Here is a 15,217-nt window from a genome sequence, read left to right as displayed (position 1 = left end):
GTATTGGTAACAATGCAGTGGGAACGACAAATAGCCATTGCTGTCCTCTGTCTTTATTTTGGGGGTGGTTTTTTTCTTTCTTCTTCTTTTCTTGCTGCCCCTCAAGTCCTGTCCAGACAAGAAATGGTGAGGGTAGAATAAACAGGATGACTGACGAGGAGAGTGATGGGGTAGTGGGAGAAGAATGACGACAGCCTGAAGCCTTGTCAGATAACTTGACAAGGGGAAGAGTTAAGCGACGAACGCCTTAAGAAACCTCCTGGGTGTGGACTCGGCCTAGGCCTTTTCCCCTTCTCCAAGAGGAGATAACACACACAACGCAACACACGACACAGGCAGAGCAGGTGCAAGGGTTAGGGAAATAAACAAAAAGTCTTGGGGCTGGGAAAATTTTACTTGGAATAAGAAACGATCGAGTGGGTGATGGCGATGGCAATGTCCAAGCAACCATCCACCGCGACGTGTGCAATGGATATGCCGCTTGCCTTTCGGTGTCTGTCTGCTAGGGGAGGAGAATTTTCACCATATGCCGTTGTTGGCGTGGTGCAGATGCAGGGCGAGGTGAGTGCAGACAGATGGATGCGCCTGCGCTACCGGCCTGCAGCATCTTGACCATTGTCTGCCCTCACGCTCTCTCTCTCTCTCTCGCCTTACCTTACGTGTGCTGGTGTATTCCACCCTCACCGATAACCGAAGGGCGACTGAGGTCAACATCAACACATCCAACCACGCGACCCGCTTTATCAATAGCAACCAGCCGCACAAACAGGTTACATAACAAAAGCTCGGATCCTCTTTCTGCCCAATCACTGCCTCGATGCTCCACTTGACCCCTGTTACGAGGCGCGACAGCTGGCATCAGCCAATGGAAGCGTCCAAATTCGATTCGACCCATTCCCTCCCCCCTCCCACCTTCCCGCCGCTGCATCCTAAATCTTCAGGGTCCGTGCCTTACACGGCACCAATCGGACGACGTCTGGTTAGACATCCCATCCCTCTCCATGCTTGATTCCATGTTCACTTGCCAAAGTAAAACACCCCCTCCCGCGTTGACGACTCACACGTGAAAAGCCGCCGCCGTCCGCGCGAAACTTCTGCAACACACGGTCAAAGCCAAGCCACGCACGCCCAATAGTCTCTCTCCCTCCCTCCAAGTTCCCAAAGAAAAACAAAAAACCAACGCCGATAATGTCAACCCATGACTCCGGCATCCCCTTGACCCATGTCCCGGACTCTCGTGGCTACAAGCTCATGGAGCTGCCTCCGGAGCTGGAAGCCCTGCTGACTGCCGAAGATGTCCCGGTGTAAGTCACCCGCTCCTGTCCCGTGCCCCCTCCCCCCGGTCTTTCAGTCCACATCGCTCTCTCAGCCTCAATCACGACACCCCGATCCTTACTCGGACTACATCCTCGCCCCTTCCTCATCATTTCTGACCACCACAGAGGTAGAGGGAGAGATCCACAAGCTTACACACGTCACAGCGTCACACTCACCTCCACCCCTGCAACGGCTCTCCTTAAGGCCCAGGACAAGACTTACAAGCTGCTCCAGAAGAACACCTCCAACTCCCTAATCCTCCTCGCCCCCCACACCTCGGATGTCCCCGCCGTCGGTCTCGCCGCCATCGCCACAGTTCACGAGACCATTGAGCTCATCGCCCAGGCGGAGCCGCAGACGATATCGAACCTCAAGAACACAGGCAGCAAGGGCAAGTGGCACGAGAAGTTCGGCCGCGGACGGTAGACTCGACACACACTTACGCCTTCATTCACGGATGTCTGATGGCCATCTGCTTTTTCTTGTTTTTGTTTTCCATTTCCTCTTTTCGTGTTACTTACCTCGAATACTGGATCCAGTTTGGTCACGCAAGTAGAATCAGCCTTGTTGCTATGACTAAAAACAAAAACGCCTTTTCATGTCAAACCCAAATTAAGATACCCTGTCTTTCCTCAAAAGAAACCACCCACCCCTCGTTCGCTATCCTGCGCAACAACCTGGGTTAGATAGGTTCCTGACGCCCTGCTCAATGCTATGTGTGCCATGATTATGCCGATGCGACAAGAGGGTGAGAGGTAGGGAGACACAAACGAAGAACATGAACCCCTCGATCGATCTTGTATGAAAACGCAGCGCGGTCGCCCGAATGTCGTTTCCCAGACGAGATAACCTCGCCTGCAAGACTGTTTGGCATCCACAAGATTTGGTTCGGATAGGCCTGTGGCTGGGGGGAGCAAAGTATCTGTGGCGCGATGCTAGCATCTTGTTGAAAGAGAAAAAGGCGCAGAATTAAGCGGAGAACAGCCCAAAAAGATCTTTAGTCCAGAACAAAAGGCTTGTCCTTGGAATTTCCACGGGCGGGTTCAAGCATGCCACGTGCCATTCCACGCCGTCTGGCTTCCACCAGCCAGTTGGGGCGATTCGGTGCCGGCGGTTGCAATAAACCGTTCAGATTAAAGCCGTTGGACTGCGACTGAGCGTGTGCCACAGGCACCGCAGCTTCAGGGGCTCGGGACCGAACGTTCACTGCGCCGTACCCTACTTCGGTCCCTCTGGTGAACTCCTCTCGTATAGCTTGACCGGGTTCATTGCCCTTAGCAACTGCCTGTCTCCAAATCGAGGTCCAATCCGTCACCGTCGGGGCTTCATCGTCTGCGGCGAGTTGTCGGACATCCCGTTTCCGAAGATATTCCGCACACACATTCGCCACAACACTGCGCTCACCATTGTGGGATTGCTGCGCGTCCTGATGATTGCGACCATGGTTGGCCATTGGCCAACCGTCTTGTAGAGACACTCGAAGTCTTTGCGCACGATTCGCACTCTCTTGTTGTGGACTGACTTGCAGCGCTGGCATGGGATCCGGAAGGCGCTGGACGCTCTTATCGCGATCCATAGGCTTTCTCAAGTCCATCAGCGACATTGGGGTCTCGGGTCGGGCTTCTTTGTCTGGCCTAACCAATGCTCGCCGTGGTTGGTAGTTGATTCGCCGCTTGAACGGATTGACTTCCGGCGAATCACGGTTTTGCACAAGTTGTCTCCGATCGTCAACGTTGTGCAAGCCCCGAAAGTCGCCTGGCTGCCTGGGTCCAGGTGCCTGGGCTTGCTGGGCCTGAGGCGGGGGTTGATACTTGGGAACTGCGAAACGATTCATGTCTTCGGCCCTCTCTGGAGAAGGCCGGACACAGCCGTGGACTCGATGAGGACTTCCAACAAGCGGCCCTGCCGGAGGCCCATTATGAGTCAATGGCTTTTGGATCTGCGGAGCCTGTAGAGGAGGGTCTGGAGCTTCTTGAAGGCCCAGAGAGCGTCGAGGAGCTGGAGCTTGTCGGGGACTCGGAGACTGTCGACGATCCCCTGGGCCTAAGGGAGGCACGTCGTATCCGTGCTGTTGAGGTTCTCCAACGTTACTCTGCAGGGCTAGTTGGCCAACAGCATGTTGTTGACCATAGCCTGGCTGTGCAGCCACCTGTGCTTGAGCCGCCAGAGCTCGGATTGCACCCATTTCTCGGGGTACAGGCAGATTTTCGACATCACCATATCTCGGACGGGGGCGTTGCATTGCTATCTTATCCTGCGATGGTAGGTGAGGTATTGGCTCAAGGATTAGCTTGCCGACTGGTTTAGCACGCTTGCGTTCTGGCTTGCCAAACATAAGCATGTCTCTGTTGATCTGGAGGTTGCTCTCTAAGACTTTCTGGCGAGCCTCTTCCTCTGCACGTTGCACTTCAGCGTTGTGACGTGCATTCACGTCGTCAAAGAGAGGGCAATTGCCTTGCTTTCCGCCTCTGGCTGGGTCATTGAAGTGGCTGTAGTCGCAAGATTGGGAGCACACATAGCATTGTATGTTTGCACAATTGGCAGCAACGCAGGCCATCTTGTTGCATCCCTCTTCTTTGATAAAAGGGGTACCACCTGAGGGATTTGGTGTCAGTAACTACTAATGCGACAAGTATAGGTTTGCAGGTTGCAGCACTCACATTTGTTGCACTTGCGAATCATAGCTGCTGACATGGCTTCCTCGATTTCATGCTTAGCCTTGATACCATTATCCCGTGTGTTCTCCTCGCAGGTCTTGGGAACATGTGTTTCTTCCTTGCAGAGGCGACAGCTGACCTTCTGGCAATCTGGGTTGTCGCATCGAAATTCTCGGTTGGTGTTGGCTGGAGGGTATTCGGCAGCGTAGGGGCAAAAGGGGCATCTTTCCAGGTTCTCTATGCCAGCCATTCGGAGGACAGCCTCGTTTTCAATGCGATCCAGGGCTGATGAGAGTTTATCGGTAAGGAACTTCTGGCGCTCCTGGTGGGAGAAGCCAGCCTCGCAAATATCCATGGACATGCAGGCTAGCTCATACTTTGATTGACCAACAGCAGTTTCAGCAGCCTGTTGGGCGCAGCCGACACAAAAGAACTTTGAAACGTTAGTTGTATTCTCCACGGCACGTAAAAGACAGAAAAAAGGCACTTGCGTGGCAGCTGTTTGGGTTCTGGCAGTTCACCATACGGTTCTGGGCAAACTCTTCAAAGCAACATCCACACTCCTTGACTTCACCGATTTCTCTAGCCCAAAAAAGGTTGTTGCGTTCTGCATTCTCCTTTTCGATCGCCTCCTTGCGCTTGAGCAATAGTTTACGAGCAGCTTGAAGTTCCTTCAAAGCTCTTTTCTCCTCTGGATTGTTTGTGAGCTGTATGGTGTTGTCTAGTCGAACGCCCTCATATTGGGGGTCTGTTGAAGTAGGCGACTTTTTGTACGCAATGTTGACATAGACCTTCCCTGGCGACCATTGGTTCTCTTTCATAGCAGCGTCAACGGCCATGTATGCTGGCAGCAACTGGTTGTCCTTGCTGGCAAAGATCTTCAGAATGCTACTCATAGTTGCAGATGGAAATTCTTGCTTCAACAGCTTCTTCCTGTATCTGTTGTCAGTCATAGAGCTAGCAGCCAGTATTTCAATTGCCATTCATGCCTGAAGAAACACGAGATGAGTAGGCGGAATGAAGGAAAAGTGCTTACGCCATGACAATGTACTCTCGAGTTGACTCCTTCATTCGACCGGGATAGTTGTATGTACGGAGAATAGTGGCCTCGTCATCGGGATCCTCTGGCCCTTCCCTCTTGCGCTTGAGTGTCTTGAAGTAAAACCTCTTGGGGTAAGGCTTGCCATCTTCAACCAGATCCAGAATGTCTTCGATTGTTTTGTCTGGGTTGTACTGGAATTTGGCAGCCGTCTTGTCGAGGAAATCGGGACATATTCCTGGGAACACGTCCAGGACGGTTGTTACACAGGCTCTCTTGGCCTCATCGGCGACACCCGTCATTTCCGCCGTTTCTGCGTCGGCGCTCATCGATGGCAGGCGGGCTTTCAAAAAGCCATGGACCCCAGTCGCGATACTCTTTCGTAGCCTCGTCACAAGACAAGACTCTTTCTGGGTCACAGCCTCGTCCTGCACCGAGTCCAAAGGTAGCAGCAGTGACTCAGAATTTGGGTAATGCCTACGCTGTGCTTGGTTAACCGGATTCCCATCTTGACGCAATTTTCTCAACCAAGCCCGCATATTGGCTACACCGGGGTAAAGGTTCAGTGAGGAGGAAGCAAGAGGAAGTGTGTGAGTAGCCAGTCATTCGACGGAAATGGAGAAAGTGGCAGGCAAGTCTGCGCAGCCGCGAACTGCAGAGAATATGGGAGCGGCCAAGGCTACCTTCTCGCACCCGTTCGGGCGATGGGTACCTGGGGCCAAATCATGGACACAGAATGTGGCGCACAATAAACTTCTGCTGGGGAACCAAGAGTCATCCTACCCTGTGTATTCCTGGCCACACTTGTGGATTTCGATGGGCACGTATCGCGTACCTATCTAGAGAGGTAGCAAGTACGGCGGGCATGAACCAGCCGGTGAAGAAGAGAATGACTGGGCCACTGTGTGAGGAAGAAGGTTCAGGTTCGACCAGGGAAAGAAGTGAGGGAGTCGTCGGCAAAAACGGGCAAAGCGGAGTGACCGAGAGCAGCTCCAACAGGTGATGAGAGAAGGCGCAAACAAGAACACGGTGTAGCATACCTTTCTGGTCTGGGCAGCCTTGAGAAATTGTTGTTGGTTTTTTGTTACCTGCGGGTGAATTGGGTGTCTAAAGTCGAGATATTACCCGGTATGTGATGAAGGGAATCAACGAGACGAGACGGGATCGTGGGTTTTAGGCAAGATGACCAAAACAATGATGGAGGGAGGAAAGGTATATAGAGAATTCCCCGATGCAAGGAAAGAACGAGCGGGTAGGTGCTCGCTCCTTCCTACCTCCTTGAGTATTGCAGAGGCGACCGACCAAACGGCAGGAAGTGAAGTTAAGGCATGCACCGGATAGAAGTGTGCCTCTCTCTGAGGTAAGGTAGATGCAAATGGAAGCTAGATAGGCACCCTGTAGCAGGTAGAGGTACCTACTTACCTATCTCTGTCTGGCTGCTTTCCGCTGGTGACCCTTTTGGATTATTACGAAACAATCACCTCGTTCTTTTCTTTCTACCGTCTCGTCTGGCACCTTTGTCGCCAACTTGCAGCCCTAGTCTGGTAATGGATCACACCGTCGTCGTTGAGAATGTCGCCGGGCGGCTCTCACATAGCCCACCCTCCTCCTCCTCCTCCTGAATTGCCGCTGACGCACTGGTCCAAGAAATTCGCATGGATCGTTTGTCCGGGTTGGTTGTTTGTTGTGTTGGTCACCGTCTCTCTACCCGCAGCCCCGCGCCCTTGCGTGGTCTCTCTTAAAAGACCCAACTTCTGTCGCTGAGTTCCTGGGGCGGAGTTGCTGTTCGACGTATGCTCCTCGACGATCGAACCAAGAGCGGCTGGTAGACGGCGCGCTCTGCTTCCTGTCGGTCAGTCAAACATGTTCAAACATGAGGTGACGTTGAATAAGCTGCGGACCCGGACTCAAGGGGTAGACGGATAGACGGATAGACGGATCGGTGGATCGTCACATGGGCCTCCGGGATTTGGACACAAACCCCCTGAGTTCCCTTAGCGCATTTTCGGCTTGCAAGGAGGCCCCCTGCGATGTCCCGAACTAGGGGGGGGTTGCGCTCACGATCCAATCGGAGACTGCACTTGGCAATCTTCACCAAGCATGAATGTCACTGACGACCTGGGTACGAGTGATTGTAGGTAGAGTGTTGGATTCATTGGGTTCAGTGTCCCCTTCGGTATGTGATCGGCTGCTCTAATCCACTCTCGTAATATCAATCATCCTCCGCCTCGAGCCAGCGCCAGCGCATCCCGGCATATTGCCTGGGAAAGCGGCCCTCGTCCATTGGTGGTGACGGTTGAGACTATCTCGCCGCTTGTGTCTCTCGACAAATAAGGATGGTGACACGTTCGGCGTTACACCAGCTACGGCCAAACGCATCGCTGCACATCCATCCACAACAGCCTTGGTTTCCCGGACATGACCATATCGCGGCGTACAGTATCGACAATCGTGCGCCACCTGCCGTCCCGCACGTAATCCGTCCAGCCACAACTGGATGCAACTGGATCACTCGGAATTGTCGTCCGAGGCCACGAAACTGTCGTCATCCTCCCCCTCATCTTCGTCCTCGCTGTCGGGAACAGGTCTTCGTCTGCGTCTCGTCGATCGCCTAGTCGCCGCCTTCTTCGGCTTCGGTTTGGCCCTCACCGGCGCAGGCAGGGGTTCCGCCTCTGGGGAAGCCTCTTCGGCGTCGGCGGTGCCATCTCCATCTTCCGTCGTGTCCAGTTTCTCCTCGCCGCCGTGGTCCACAACCAAGGCATCTTCCATGTCGCGATCTTCGTCGCCCTCGTCGACCACTGGGAAGAACCCAGAAGTGAACCGCTGCGTCTGCTCGACCTCTTCCTCCTCGTGGCCTTCTGGGAAAAAACCACCAGCCATTTGCTCCTCCCTCATGCGCATCTCTTCTGCGTCCATATGATTTGCCTCTTCCTCTTCGTCCGCATCGCGAATATGTCGGACATCTTTGGCCGCTCCTTTCTGAAAAACCGGAACACTGTCGTCGACTTGTCCGTAGTCCTGGCGAATGCGCTCGACGATTCTGAGTCCCTTCAAGAACTTGCTCCACACTCTCAGCGCCTCCTTACGCCGCTTCTCGTCCTCCTTGCGTGCTCGTTCTACCTCGTCTTTGCGGATTTCTTCCATCACCTGGTCATGATATTCCTCAGCGATGACAACACCTTGAATTACGGGTACTGCCATTCGGTTTCCGAACTCAAAGTCCACAACGGCTTCGGCGTAGTCGATCTTGAGCCGTTTGCAGACCTTGACAGCCCCTCGGAATGGAACATGGGCGGCACCTGTTGGCGTATCAGCAAAGTGGTCCAACTAGTCAACGAAAACAACGGATCGTTACCTTCAGGGCACATGTGTTCGGCGAATAGGTCAATGTTGCTGAATAATTGCGTCAGCGAAGCACACAGTCAACTTGGACAGGAAAGCATACCCATATTCGTTTTTTGGAATGATCCCGTCTTTAATAGGTGGCGGGATGATCCAATCCGTCTGGTCAAAGCTGTACAATCCCTGTAGGACCTTTTCGCCGCTGAGGGCCTCGGCTTCGGCGATCTCGCGGCGCCTGTTGGTCGTGGCCGCGCGGTACGGCACCCTCTTGAGCGGCTGCTCGCCAGGCTTGGGTGCTCTACCCTGCTTGTGCCATGTCTCTGCACTCTTAACATTGACAACATTCTTCCTCGAGTACACTGGCTCTTCGGATATGTCTCCGCCCTTTGCTTTGTTCTTGAATGTCCTGACAGGAATAGACGCGGGCAAAAGAGCCTCCTCTCGCTTGAGGTGGCGCTCAAGACAGAACTCCTTCGACTGCTTGTAGTACGCCAGAGTCTCACTGCCCTCCTTGACCTCCTTCTTTTCCGGTTGGGCTGGGGTCAGGTCCGTCGACTCCTCGGCTTCGTCCTCTTCTGTAAGTGGGTGCTTTCGGTCGCCCCTCGCATAGCCCTTCATAGCCGCTTTAAACCAGTCGAACTGATCGTATCGCTTCACTTTGCCGTGACGGTTATAAATCGGAACCTTCTCTGGAAGCATCCTAAAGCCTTTCGTGCGGCCAGGCCATAACTGTTTCCTGAGATAACGGACCGTGACGTCCTTAGCTGTCCCATCCGGTGAGAAGCCAACGACGTACGCCACAACCTGCTTTGACTTGTCCGCCTTCCCGCCACGCGGCTCTAGGGATTCAATCAGGTCTCGGTTGGTTCCAATGACATTCTTGACAATGGGGTCAACCGGTAGATACTTCTTTGTCACTGGTGACAGAACCTCCGTCCAGTAATGAGGAAACTCCAGGTCCTTGTCGAACTTCTTGGACACCGCCAGAGGCTTCCGCGGTGTCACCTCTAGCTCTAGGATCGATTCGTCGTCGCTGTCCGGATGCTCCAAGCCGAGCTCGTCATCCGAGCCATCTATCTCAATAACGACCTTCTTTTGGCTTGCACGCCTCGTGCTGGCGTTTCGTGCTGGCGCCGTGCTCTTCTTCGCCGGGATATTCTTTGCCGTTCTCTTCGTCTTTCCGCCGGTCTTTTCACCATTCCTGCCATCGTCGCTCCTCACATCATTGCTAGTGACCGGAAATACGCTCTTCTCCTTTTCGGGGTCTGCCTCCTCAAGCTTCGTCCATCCGAAGCCTAAAGGCTGCAGGTTCGAGACCATCCGTGCCTCCAACCCCAGAGCCCTCATAAGGGCCGTAAATAGTTGCGATCCCACATCTCGACTCCCTACACATTCTTGGGCGCACAATCGGAAGCCTACGAGTCCGTTGAGTCGTTCTCCGAAGCGCTCCTGGTCATGATCCTCCGTCTCCCAAGCCTTTCGCAGTCTGCCAAGCCGTTCAGGGGGCATGTAACCCCACTTCCGAATGCCCGGCGCTGTGACTCGAAAGCGTTGCCTCCACCAGGCCACAAGAGACTTCATGAGTCTGAAGAGTGGATCACCATGGCTCATATCGACAGCCCCTTCATCCAGTCTCTCAGCGGCAGGACCCCAATCTCGAGAGTCTTCGTCCTTGACCTTCTTTCCTTTTGCCTTGCTTCTGGTCTTTTTGGTCGGCTTGGCCGGTTTCGGCGGAGCTTTCTCCGGCTTTGCGTCCAGTCCGCTAGCTCTCCTCCACCTCTCGACATCTTCCCAAAGACGAGGTGGGACGTGGGACATCATGATTGCTTGAACTTCGACATCGCTAATCCACGCATTTCGAAGCGCGTTATGCCAAAGAAGATATTGGACGTGGATACAATGGGTTACCATTCGGATCTTCTTTTCGCGCTTCGTTGGTCCCTTCTTGTCGCCATAGGGATCGGTCATGGCGGTTCCGAGCCCGGCGTCAAGAGTAAGCTGGAGATCTTGGGATGCCGTAGCCGCCTTAGCCAGGGTTGTTCTTGGAGCAGGAACATCTTCAAACTCGACGTCGTCGTTTTCGTCATCGTCATCCTCAGATGGTTCCTCGGCTTTCCGTCCGTTTGCGACGGGGACATCCTCAAAATCGCCGTCGGATAAGTCGCTCAACGAACTGTCCTCGTCGCTATCGCTCACGACATCTAGGGCAGAGCGGCCGACCCTGGACGAGTCAGGCGTGGTGGTAGCATCCAGATCATCGTATAGAGTCGGCTTCCTACGGGTGGACGGCGCGACAGGGTTTGACTGTCCTTTGGCTGCCTGGTGGCGTTTCGGGCTCGATTTGACAGGCGACTCCTCGCGCAGCCGCTTGCGCGGGATGTGTGGAGACATTGTGTTCAGTGGTGTTAAGGCGGAAAGTTGTCCATCGTCCGAGAATAAAGAGCTTCTTAGGCTTTGCAGGGTAGGCATGTAGGATAGGTAAGTGCGGCCAGACGTTTAATTGGCAACGTCATTGATTCGCGAGAAACGCGTTGGTACGCGGTCCACTTTAGGGGACCGGGGCCCGCTGGATCGGGCCCGATTGAACTGTGGGGTTGCTGCGTTCGGGGATCGCCCCATCCTTGGGGCTACAGCCTATAGGTGTCTGATCGCGGGGGCTTGTTGCCGTTTGCTAAGATCACCAATGCCAATGAAGCATCGGGGTAGTTCAAGAGGTGGAAATTAAACAACAAGAAGAGACAACTACCACTTGCGTCCGCCCCGCCGTTGGAAAGACGAGACAAAATTGTCTTGATCATCCGAATGGCCCCGGGCCTCGGTTTACCGTATGGATCAGCCGCCTCCCAGGCTGCCGGTGGCCACGCACGCGCTATACTTGGCGCCTGAGCTCAGGGGAGGCCCCGCTGTGAGCGGATGACCAACACGCCGAAAACCCGCCAGCTGGTTTCTTCCAGACCTTTCTCCTCGCCATTTCTCAGCAACATTGCCTTTGCCATCGTCGCCTCCCTCTCAGCCTCGTGCCACCTGATGCGCCCCGGCCAAGGTCTACGCCAGCCCTCTCTTTACCCAAGAGACGACCGAAAACTATCGCAAATAAATAGACCGGGAAGCCGAACACGTCATCACGATGGCGTCCTCATCCAACACTGACGAGACGAGCTACGTCAAAATGGACGACACCAAAGACGGCTTCGATGCGCAACTGGTCGGCAAGCACTGCGAATACGACTACTGCAACCAACTTGACTTCCTCCCCTTCTTCTGTCAAAGCTGTAAAAAGACATTTTGCCTCGACCACCGGTCTGAGACCTCCCACAAGTGCGCCAACGCCGGGGCCTGGGCCGAACGGCGTCGGCAAGCCGAGCTCGCGAAGCCCGCCTACGGCCAGGGCCGCCAGCTGCGCGACCACGTCTCGCAGAAGCCCTGCGCCTCGCCTCCCTGCAAGACCACCATTGGCACTTCGCTGGTGCCCGGCGTGCACTGCCCAAGCTGCAACCGCGACTATTGCCTCAAGCACCGCTTGAAGGAAGACCACGACTGCAAGAACCTCATACCACTCGGTGCCCGCCCTGGGTCCCAGATCGACGTCGCAGCGCGAACTAGGAGCGCCTTCGACAAGCTGAAGGCCTGGGGATCCGCCAAGAAAGAGCAGGCTGGCAGAGCGCTACCGAAACCGAAACCCACATCTGCGTCTGCGCGACTGATCGCGGTCAACAACCTGAAAAAGACGGCCAAGGGTGATGACAAGCTGCCTCAAGAGAAGAGGGTGTACCTGTATGTCGAGGCTGAGGCCGAGACCGCAAAGGCCAAGTTCCCCAAGGGCGAGTTCTTCTTCTCCAAGGACTGGGTGGTCGGAAGAGTACTGGACGAGGCAGCGAAGCGGCTACAAGTGGAGAACCTCAACAACCGATCGTCAGATGAGCGGGACAAGCTGCGGGTGTTCCACGTGGAGGGAGGAAGATTACTGGAGTTCAACGAAAAGGTTGGCCAAGCGCTGGTCAGCGGCAACACAGTTGTTCTACTTCGCGGTGTTGGGCCCCCGCCTAACCTAATCGAGGTTTGACCTAGATGATGATGATTTGATGAATGTTCATAGTGACATTTTCCGTATATACCCTCAATTACACCACGCGCCTGTTTAGGCTGCCGCATTCACCTTCCTAGAACCCATCCCCCTTTGAGTTGAGGAGTTTCCCATGCGCCGAGCTAAGTCCGATTTGAGTTGCGATCCATATCATTCTAAAAACGCCGAATTTTCACAGTTCCTTCTCCTTCGGTCTCTTCGCCAACAGATCCTCACGGCCCGTGGCCGGTGCATCGCCGACAAACGCCTTACCTCCGTAGGTCTCGAAGCCTTTATGGAAGATCCATTCAACGGCATTCTCAACCGGCTCGTCAAAGAGACTTGGCAAAAACGGCACGACGGCCAGGCCAAGGCCGATGGGGCCCCAGGTCCTGACCTTCGTGTTCTTGACGTCTTTGAGCGCTCTGCCCGAGTACCTCACCACGCTGTGGATGGTAAAGGCCGGGAGACCCATACTAGCGATGCTTTGGAAGATGCCTCGCTGGATCATGACGGTCCTGTAGTCGTCCAAAGGCGCAATCTTCCCGCCAGGGACGACCTCGCTGCTGGGGGAAGTAGCGTCCGATACGGCATCCGGCAGTCCCGTAATCTTCGCCTGGCGCGCAGTGAGCTGCAAGTGCGGGTTGAGAATGCGCTGGTTGGACCAGTACGCCTTGTAGCCTTCGTAGCTGACGTCGCCGAGGATGTACAACCACGAGATTCCATATGCGGAGCGGACGAGGGCGGGATGCGCAACGGGTCGGAATGATTCGCCGATGTCAGAGGTGTAGGCGACGTAACGGTGGGCGGACATCAAAATCGTACGGATGCGGGTTGCATATGCGGCATAACGGACATTCGACTCGGTGGACTCGGGCGCGCTGTATCCAGTCAACTCAGTATTCAAGAGGTCCTGTTCCCAAGATGAGCACTCACTACCCGTCCACCAGCTCGTCGAAGAAGTTGTCTTCCCTATCCGACTTGTCGACTATGTTCTGCAGCGCCTTCGGCAGCTTTTCACGTGCCGGGAGCTTTTCCGGGTCGAATGTCTTGGCGCCATCCTCCTTTGGCGATTCTTTCGGTTGTTCGGGCGTCTTGTCTTGACTTCGTCCCCACATGTTGGATGGGTGTTGATATACTTCGTCTGAATGTGACACTGTTTAGAATAGGGAGGTGTTGGCAGCTTTATGTGCTCATGGATGGTGGCAGTGCCGGGGTCTGCGGCGTGCGCGCCGGAAACGCCCGCGGCATGAATCTTATGGCTACCGGTTGTGACGTCGCCTTTGCTTGGTTGAGGAAGGTACATCGGGTAGCTTAAGCCACAGCTGCATGCGCGACATGACTGGTTATGCCGAATGTGGCGCGGCATGGAAGACATCGGTGGCTCAAATCCCCGCTTTCCGACCCTGACAGGAGCGCTTCTATTGGCCTTGCATGTCAGGCATCCACGATTCCAGCTTCCGAACGAATTTCGAGCTCCGAGTATCGACACCCTCGACGAATCTCATCCAACTCCAATTGCCTCCACCCCATCGAACCAATTCACCTCCGAAGGCTCGCAAACCTCTTAATCCCGCCAAAATGGTTCAGATGTACACTATCGCCGGTCGCCAGGTCGGCTCCCACTACGTATGTTGCTCCTCCGAGCCCAGTTCTGCTCCCTGCAGCCTACGACCCGGCACCCGAGCATCACAAGGCTAACCTCTTCCGCGCAGCTGGCCATGGGCGTTCTCGCGACCATCTTCGGCGGCGCTTACATCGGCACCAGCGGCAGCAAGCCCAAGGCCACCGCCGCCCCTCCCATCAACGCTTCCAGTTCCGACGAGGCCGACTTCATCAAGTGCGTCATTTTGCCCCGACAACAGGAGACTCGCGACGTTCCTCTTTGCTGACAACGAGACAATAGGAAGTTCTTGGACAGTGCGGACAAGGACGAGAAGGCGAAACACTAGACGGGCGATTTTCGGGCGAGCCATTGGTCCACTGCGACCTAGTGTATTCATAGAGGGTTTGGTTGACGGGAATGAAGACATTTTCTGACCAGCGAAACAAGACGACGAAATATACCGCCAAGGTGAATGGAAGTCGGGATCTTTGCGCAATTCTCAACTCTGTTCCAGCAATTTTATAAAATGGGTGCCTGCAGGATGGATGAAGGCAGTATTGTTTACTAAGGGGCCACTCAACTCGCCCACCTCAAACTCGCAGCACTATTCAGAGTCCTCGGCAACTCTCTGACACCAACAGCCGCCCAACGAACTTCCCATCGACGAGTTCTCCCGTGTCACGAAAAAGTCGCAGTGCCTAGGATCTGCGGCCCAAAAGCCGGCTCTGTTTCCGTCCCCTTTCCGTTCTGTCGGTGGAACGGCAATGTTAGTACGTCTCACGTCGTCTTGGTCTGCAGACGACAAGACTGTGGATGGTCTTGCTACCCATCTTGCCATATCATCTTTGGTTCAAACGGAACCGGGAGCGGTAGCGTCACTCTTGCAGTGCCGAGATCACTGGTTGCCGGACTCGGAGTACTCGTTGATGACTATGGACCCCGGGATACGCCGGGAAGCGGCCGACGCCAACCGTAATCGCTTCGTTTGCACCTGTGACGACAGATTGCAGACATCCTTGTTGAATTGAAATGAGAACGTGGATGATAGCCAACTCGTGTACTTGCATGGACAGTATGCGACCCTATTATTCTACTAGGGACCAAGCCGTAGCCAGTCATTAGTGATTCGCACATTGACTTGGGGGGTATTTTACCTGACAGACCAGAATTGAGAGGCTACTAGTGAGCCGGTA

The 15,217-nt window shown here is 54.6% G+C and overlaps 6 protein-coding genes across 6 annotated transcripts; 3 read left to right on the top strand and 3 right to left on the bottom strand.

Annotated features, from left to right (window-relative positions):
• Positions 1-1,014: 1,014 nt before the first annotated feature.
• On the top strand, positions 1,015-2,558 carry CDEST_10698 (Putative sister chromatid cohesion protein Dcc1). Its single transcript, XM_062926854.1, has 2 exons — positions 1,015-1,304; positions 1,482-2,558. The coding sequence occupies exons 1-2, from the start codon at positions 1,189-1,191 to the stop codon at positions 1,741-1,743; spliced, it is 378 nt and encodes a 125-aa protein (XP_062782905.1). The 5' UTR covers positions 1,015-1,188; the 3' UTR covers positions 1,744-2,558.
• On the bottom strand, positions 2,315-6,434 carry CDEST_10697 (Putative TRIAD supradomain-containing protein; the record flags this gene model as incomplete). The annotated part of the gene is made up of 4 exons (XM_062926853.1): positions 5,011-6,434; positions 4,501-4,907; positions 3,978-4,460; positions 2,315-3,912 (listed from the first exon to the last, which is right to left on the bottom strand). Exons 1-4 carry the CDS (start codon positions 5,550-5,552, stop codon positions 2,315-2,317), a joined length of 3,030 nt encoding a protein of 1,009 aa, XP_062782904.1. The 5' UTR covers positions 5,553-6,434.
• A 711-nt stretch (positions 6,435-7,145) lies between these two features.
• Positions 7,146-11,059, bottom strand: CDEST_10696 (Putative DNA repair protein Rad4). The gene is made up of 3 exons (XM_062926852.1): positions 8,459-11,059; positions 8,369-8,406; positions 7,146-8,312 (listed from the first exon to the last, which is right to left on the bottom strand). The coding sequence occupies exons 1-3, from the start codon at positions 10,822-10,824 to the stop codon at positions 7,522-7,524; spliced, it is 3,195 nt and encodes a 1,064-aa protein (XP_062782903.1). The 5' UTR covers positions 10,825-11,059; the 3' UTR covers positions 7,146-7,521.
• Positions 11,060-11,287: 228 nt separating this feature from the next.
• Positions 11,288-12,419, top strand: CDEST_10695 (Putative Zinc finger, AN1-type, AN1-like Zinc finger). Its single transcript, XM_062926851.1, has one exon. The coding sequence runs from the start codon at positions 11,483-11,485 to the stop codon at positions 12,416-12,418; it is 936 nt and encodes a 311-aa protein (XP_062782902.1). The 5' UTR covers positions 11,288-11,482; the 3' UTR covers position 12,419.
• Position 12,420: 1 nt separating this feature from the next.
• On the bottom strand, positions 12,421-13,584 carry CDEST_10694 (Putative mitochondrial 18kDa protein). The gene is made up of 2 exons (XM_062926850.1): positions 13,355-13,584; positions 12,421-13,299 (listed from the first exon to the last, which is right to left on the bottom strand). Exons 1-2 carry the CDS (start codon positions 13,534-13,536, stop codon positions 12,612-12,614), a joined length of 870 nt encoding a protein of 289 aa, XP_062782901.1. The 5' UTR covers positions 13,537-13,584; the 3' UTR covers positions 12,421-12,611.
• Positions 13,585-13,852: 268 nt separating this feature from the next.
• CDEST_10693 (Putative ATP synthase subunit K) lies at positions 13,853-14,500 on the top strand (the record flags this gene model as incomplete). Its single annotated transcript, XM_062926849.1, has 3 exons — positions 13,853-14,047; positions 14,134-14,258; positions 14,329-14,500. 3 exons carry the CDS (start codon positions 13,853-13,855, stop codon positions 14,456-14,458), a joined length of 450 nt encoding a protein of 149 aa, XP_062782900.1. The 3' UTR covers positions 14,459-14,500.
• Positions 14,501-15,217: the final 717 nt, after the last annotated feature.

Source organism: Colletotrichum destructivum, chromosome 7 (assembly GCF_034447905.1).
Source record: "Colletotrichum destructivum chromosome 7, complete sequence".
In the NCBI taxonomy this organism is placed as follows: Eukaryota; Fungi; Ascomycota; class Sordariomycetes; order Glomerellales; family Glomerellaceae; genus Colletotrichum; species Colletotrichum destructivum.
The sequence above is the reverse complement of the archived record's forward strand: the minus strand, read 5'-3'. Positions and strand labels throughout refer to the sequence as shown.

Coding starts and splice junctions, on each gene's coding strand:
- CDEST_10698 (XM_062926854.1), top strand. CDS start 1,189: ATGTCAACCCATGACTCCGGCATCCCCTTGACCCATGTCCCGGACTCT. Junction 1,305..1,481: donor ACTGCCGAAGATGTCCCGGT/GTAAGTCACCCG, acceptor CACACGTCACAG/CGTCACACTCACCTCCACCC.
- CDEST_10696 (XM_062926852.1), bottom strand. CDS start 10,824: ATGCCTACCCTGCAAAGCCTAAGAAGCTCTTTATTCTCGGACGATGGA. Junction 8,407..8,458: donor ATTCCAAAAAACGAATATGG/GTATGCTTTCCT, acceptor GCAATTATTCAG/CAACATTGACCTATTCGCCG. Junction 8,313..8,368: donor CGAACACATGTGCCCTGAAG/GTAACGATCCGT, acceptor ATACGCCAACAG/GTGCCGCCCATGTTCCATTC.
- CDEST_10695 (XM_062926851.1), top strand. CDS start 11,483: ATGGCGTCCTCATCCAACACTGACGAGACGAGCTACGTCAAAATGGAC.
- CDEST_10694 (XM_062926850.1), bottom strand. CDS start 13,536: ATGTGGGGACGAAGTCAAGACAAGACGCCCGAACAACCGAAAGAATCG. Junction 13,300..13,354: donor GACGAGCTGGTGGACGGGTA/GTGAGTGCTCAT, acceptor GACTGGATACAG/CGCGCCCGAGTCCACCGAGT.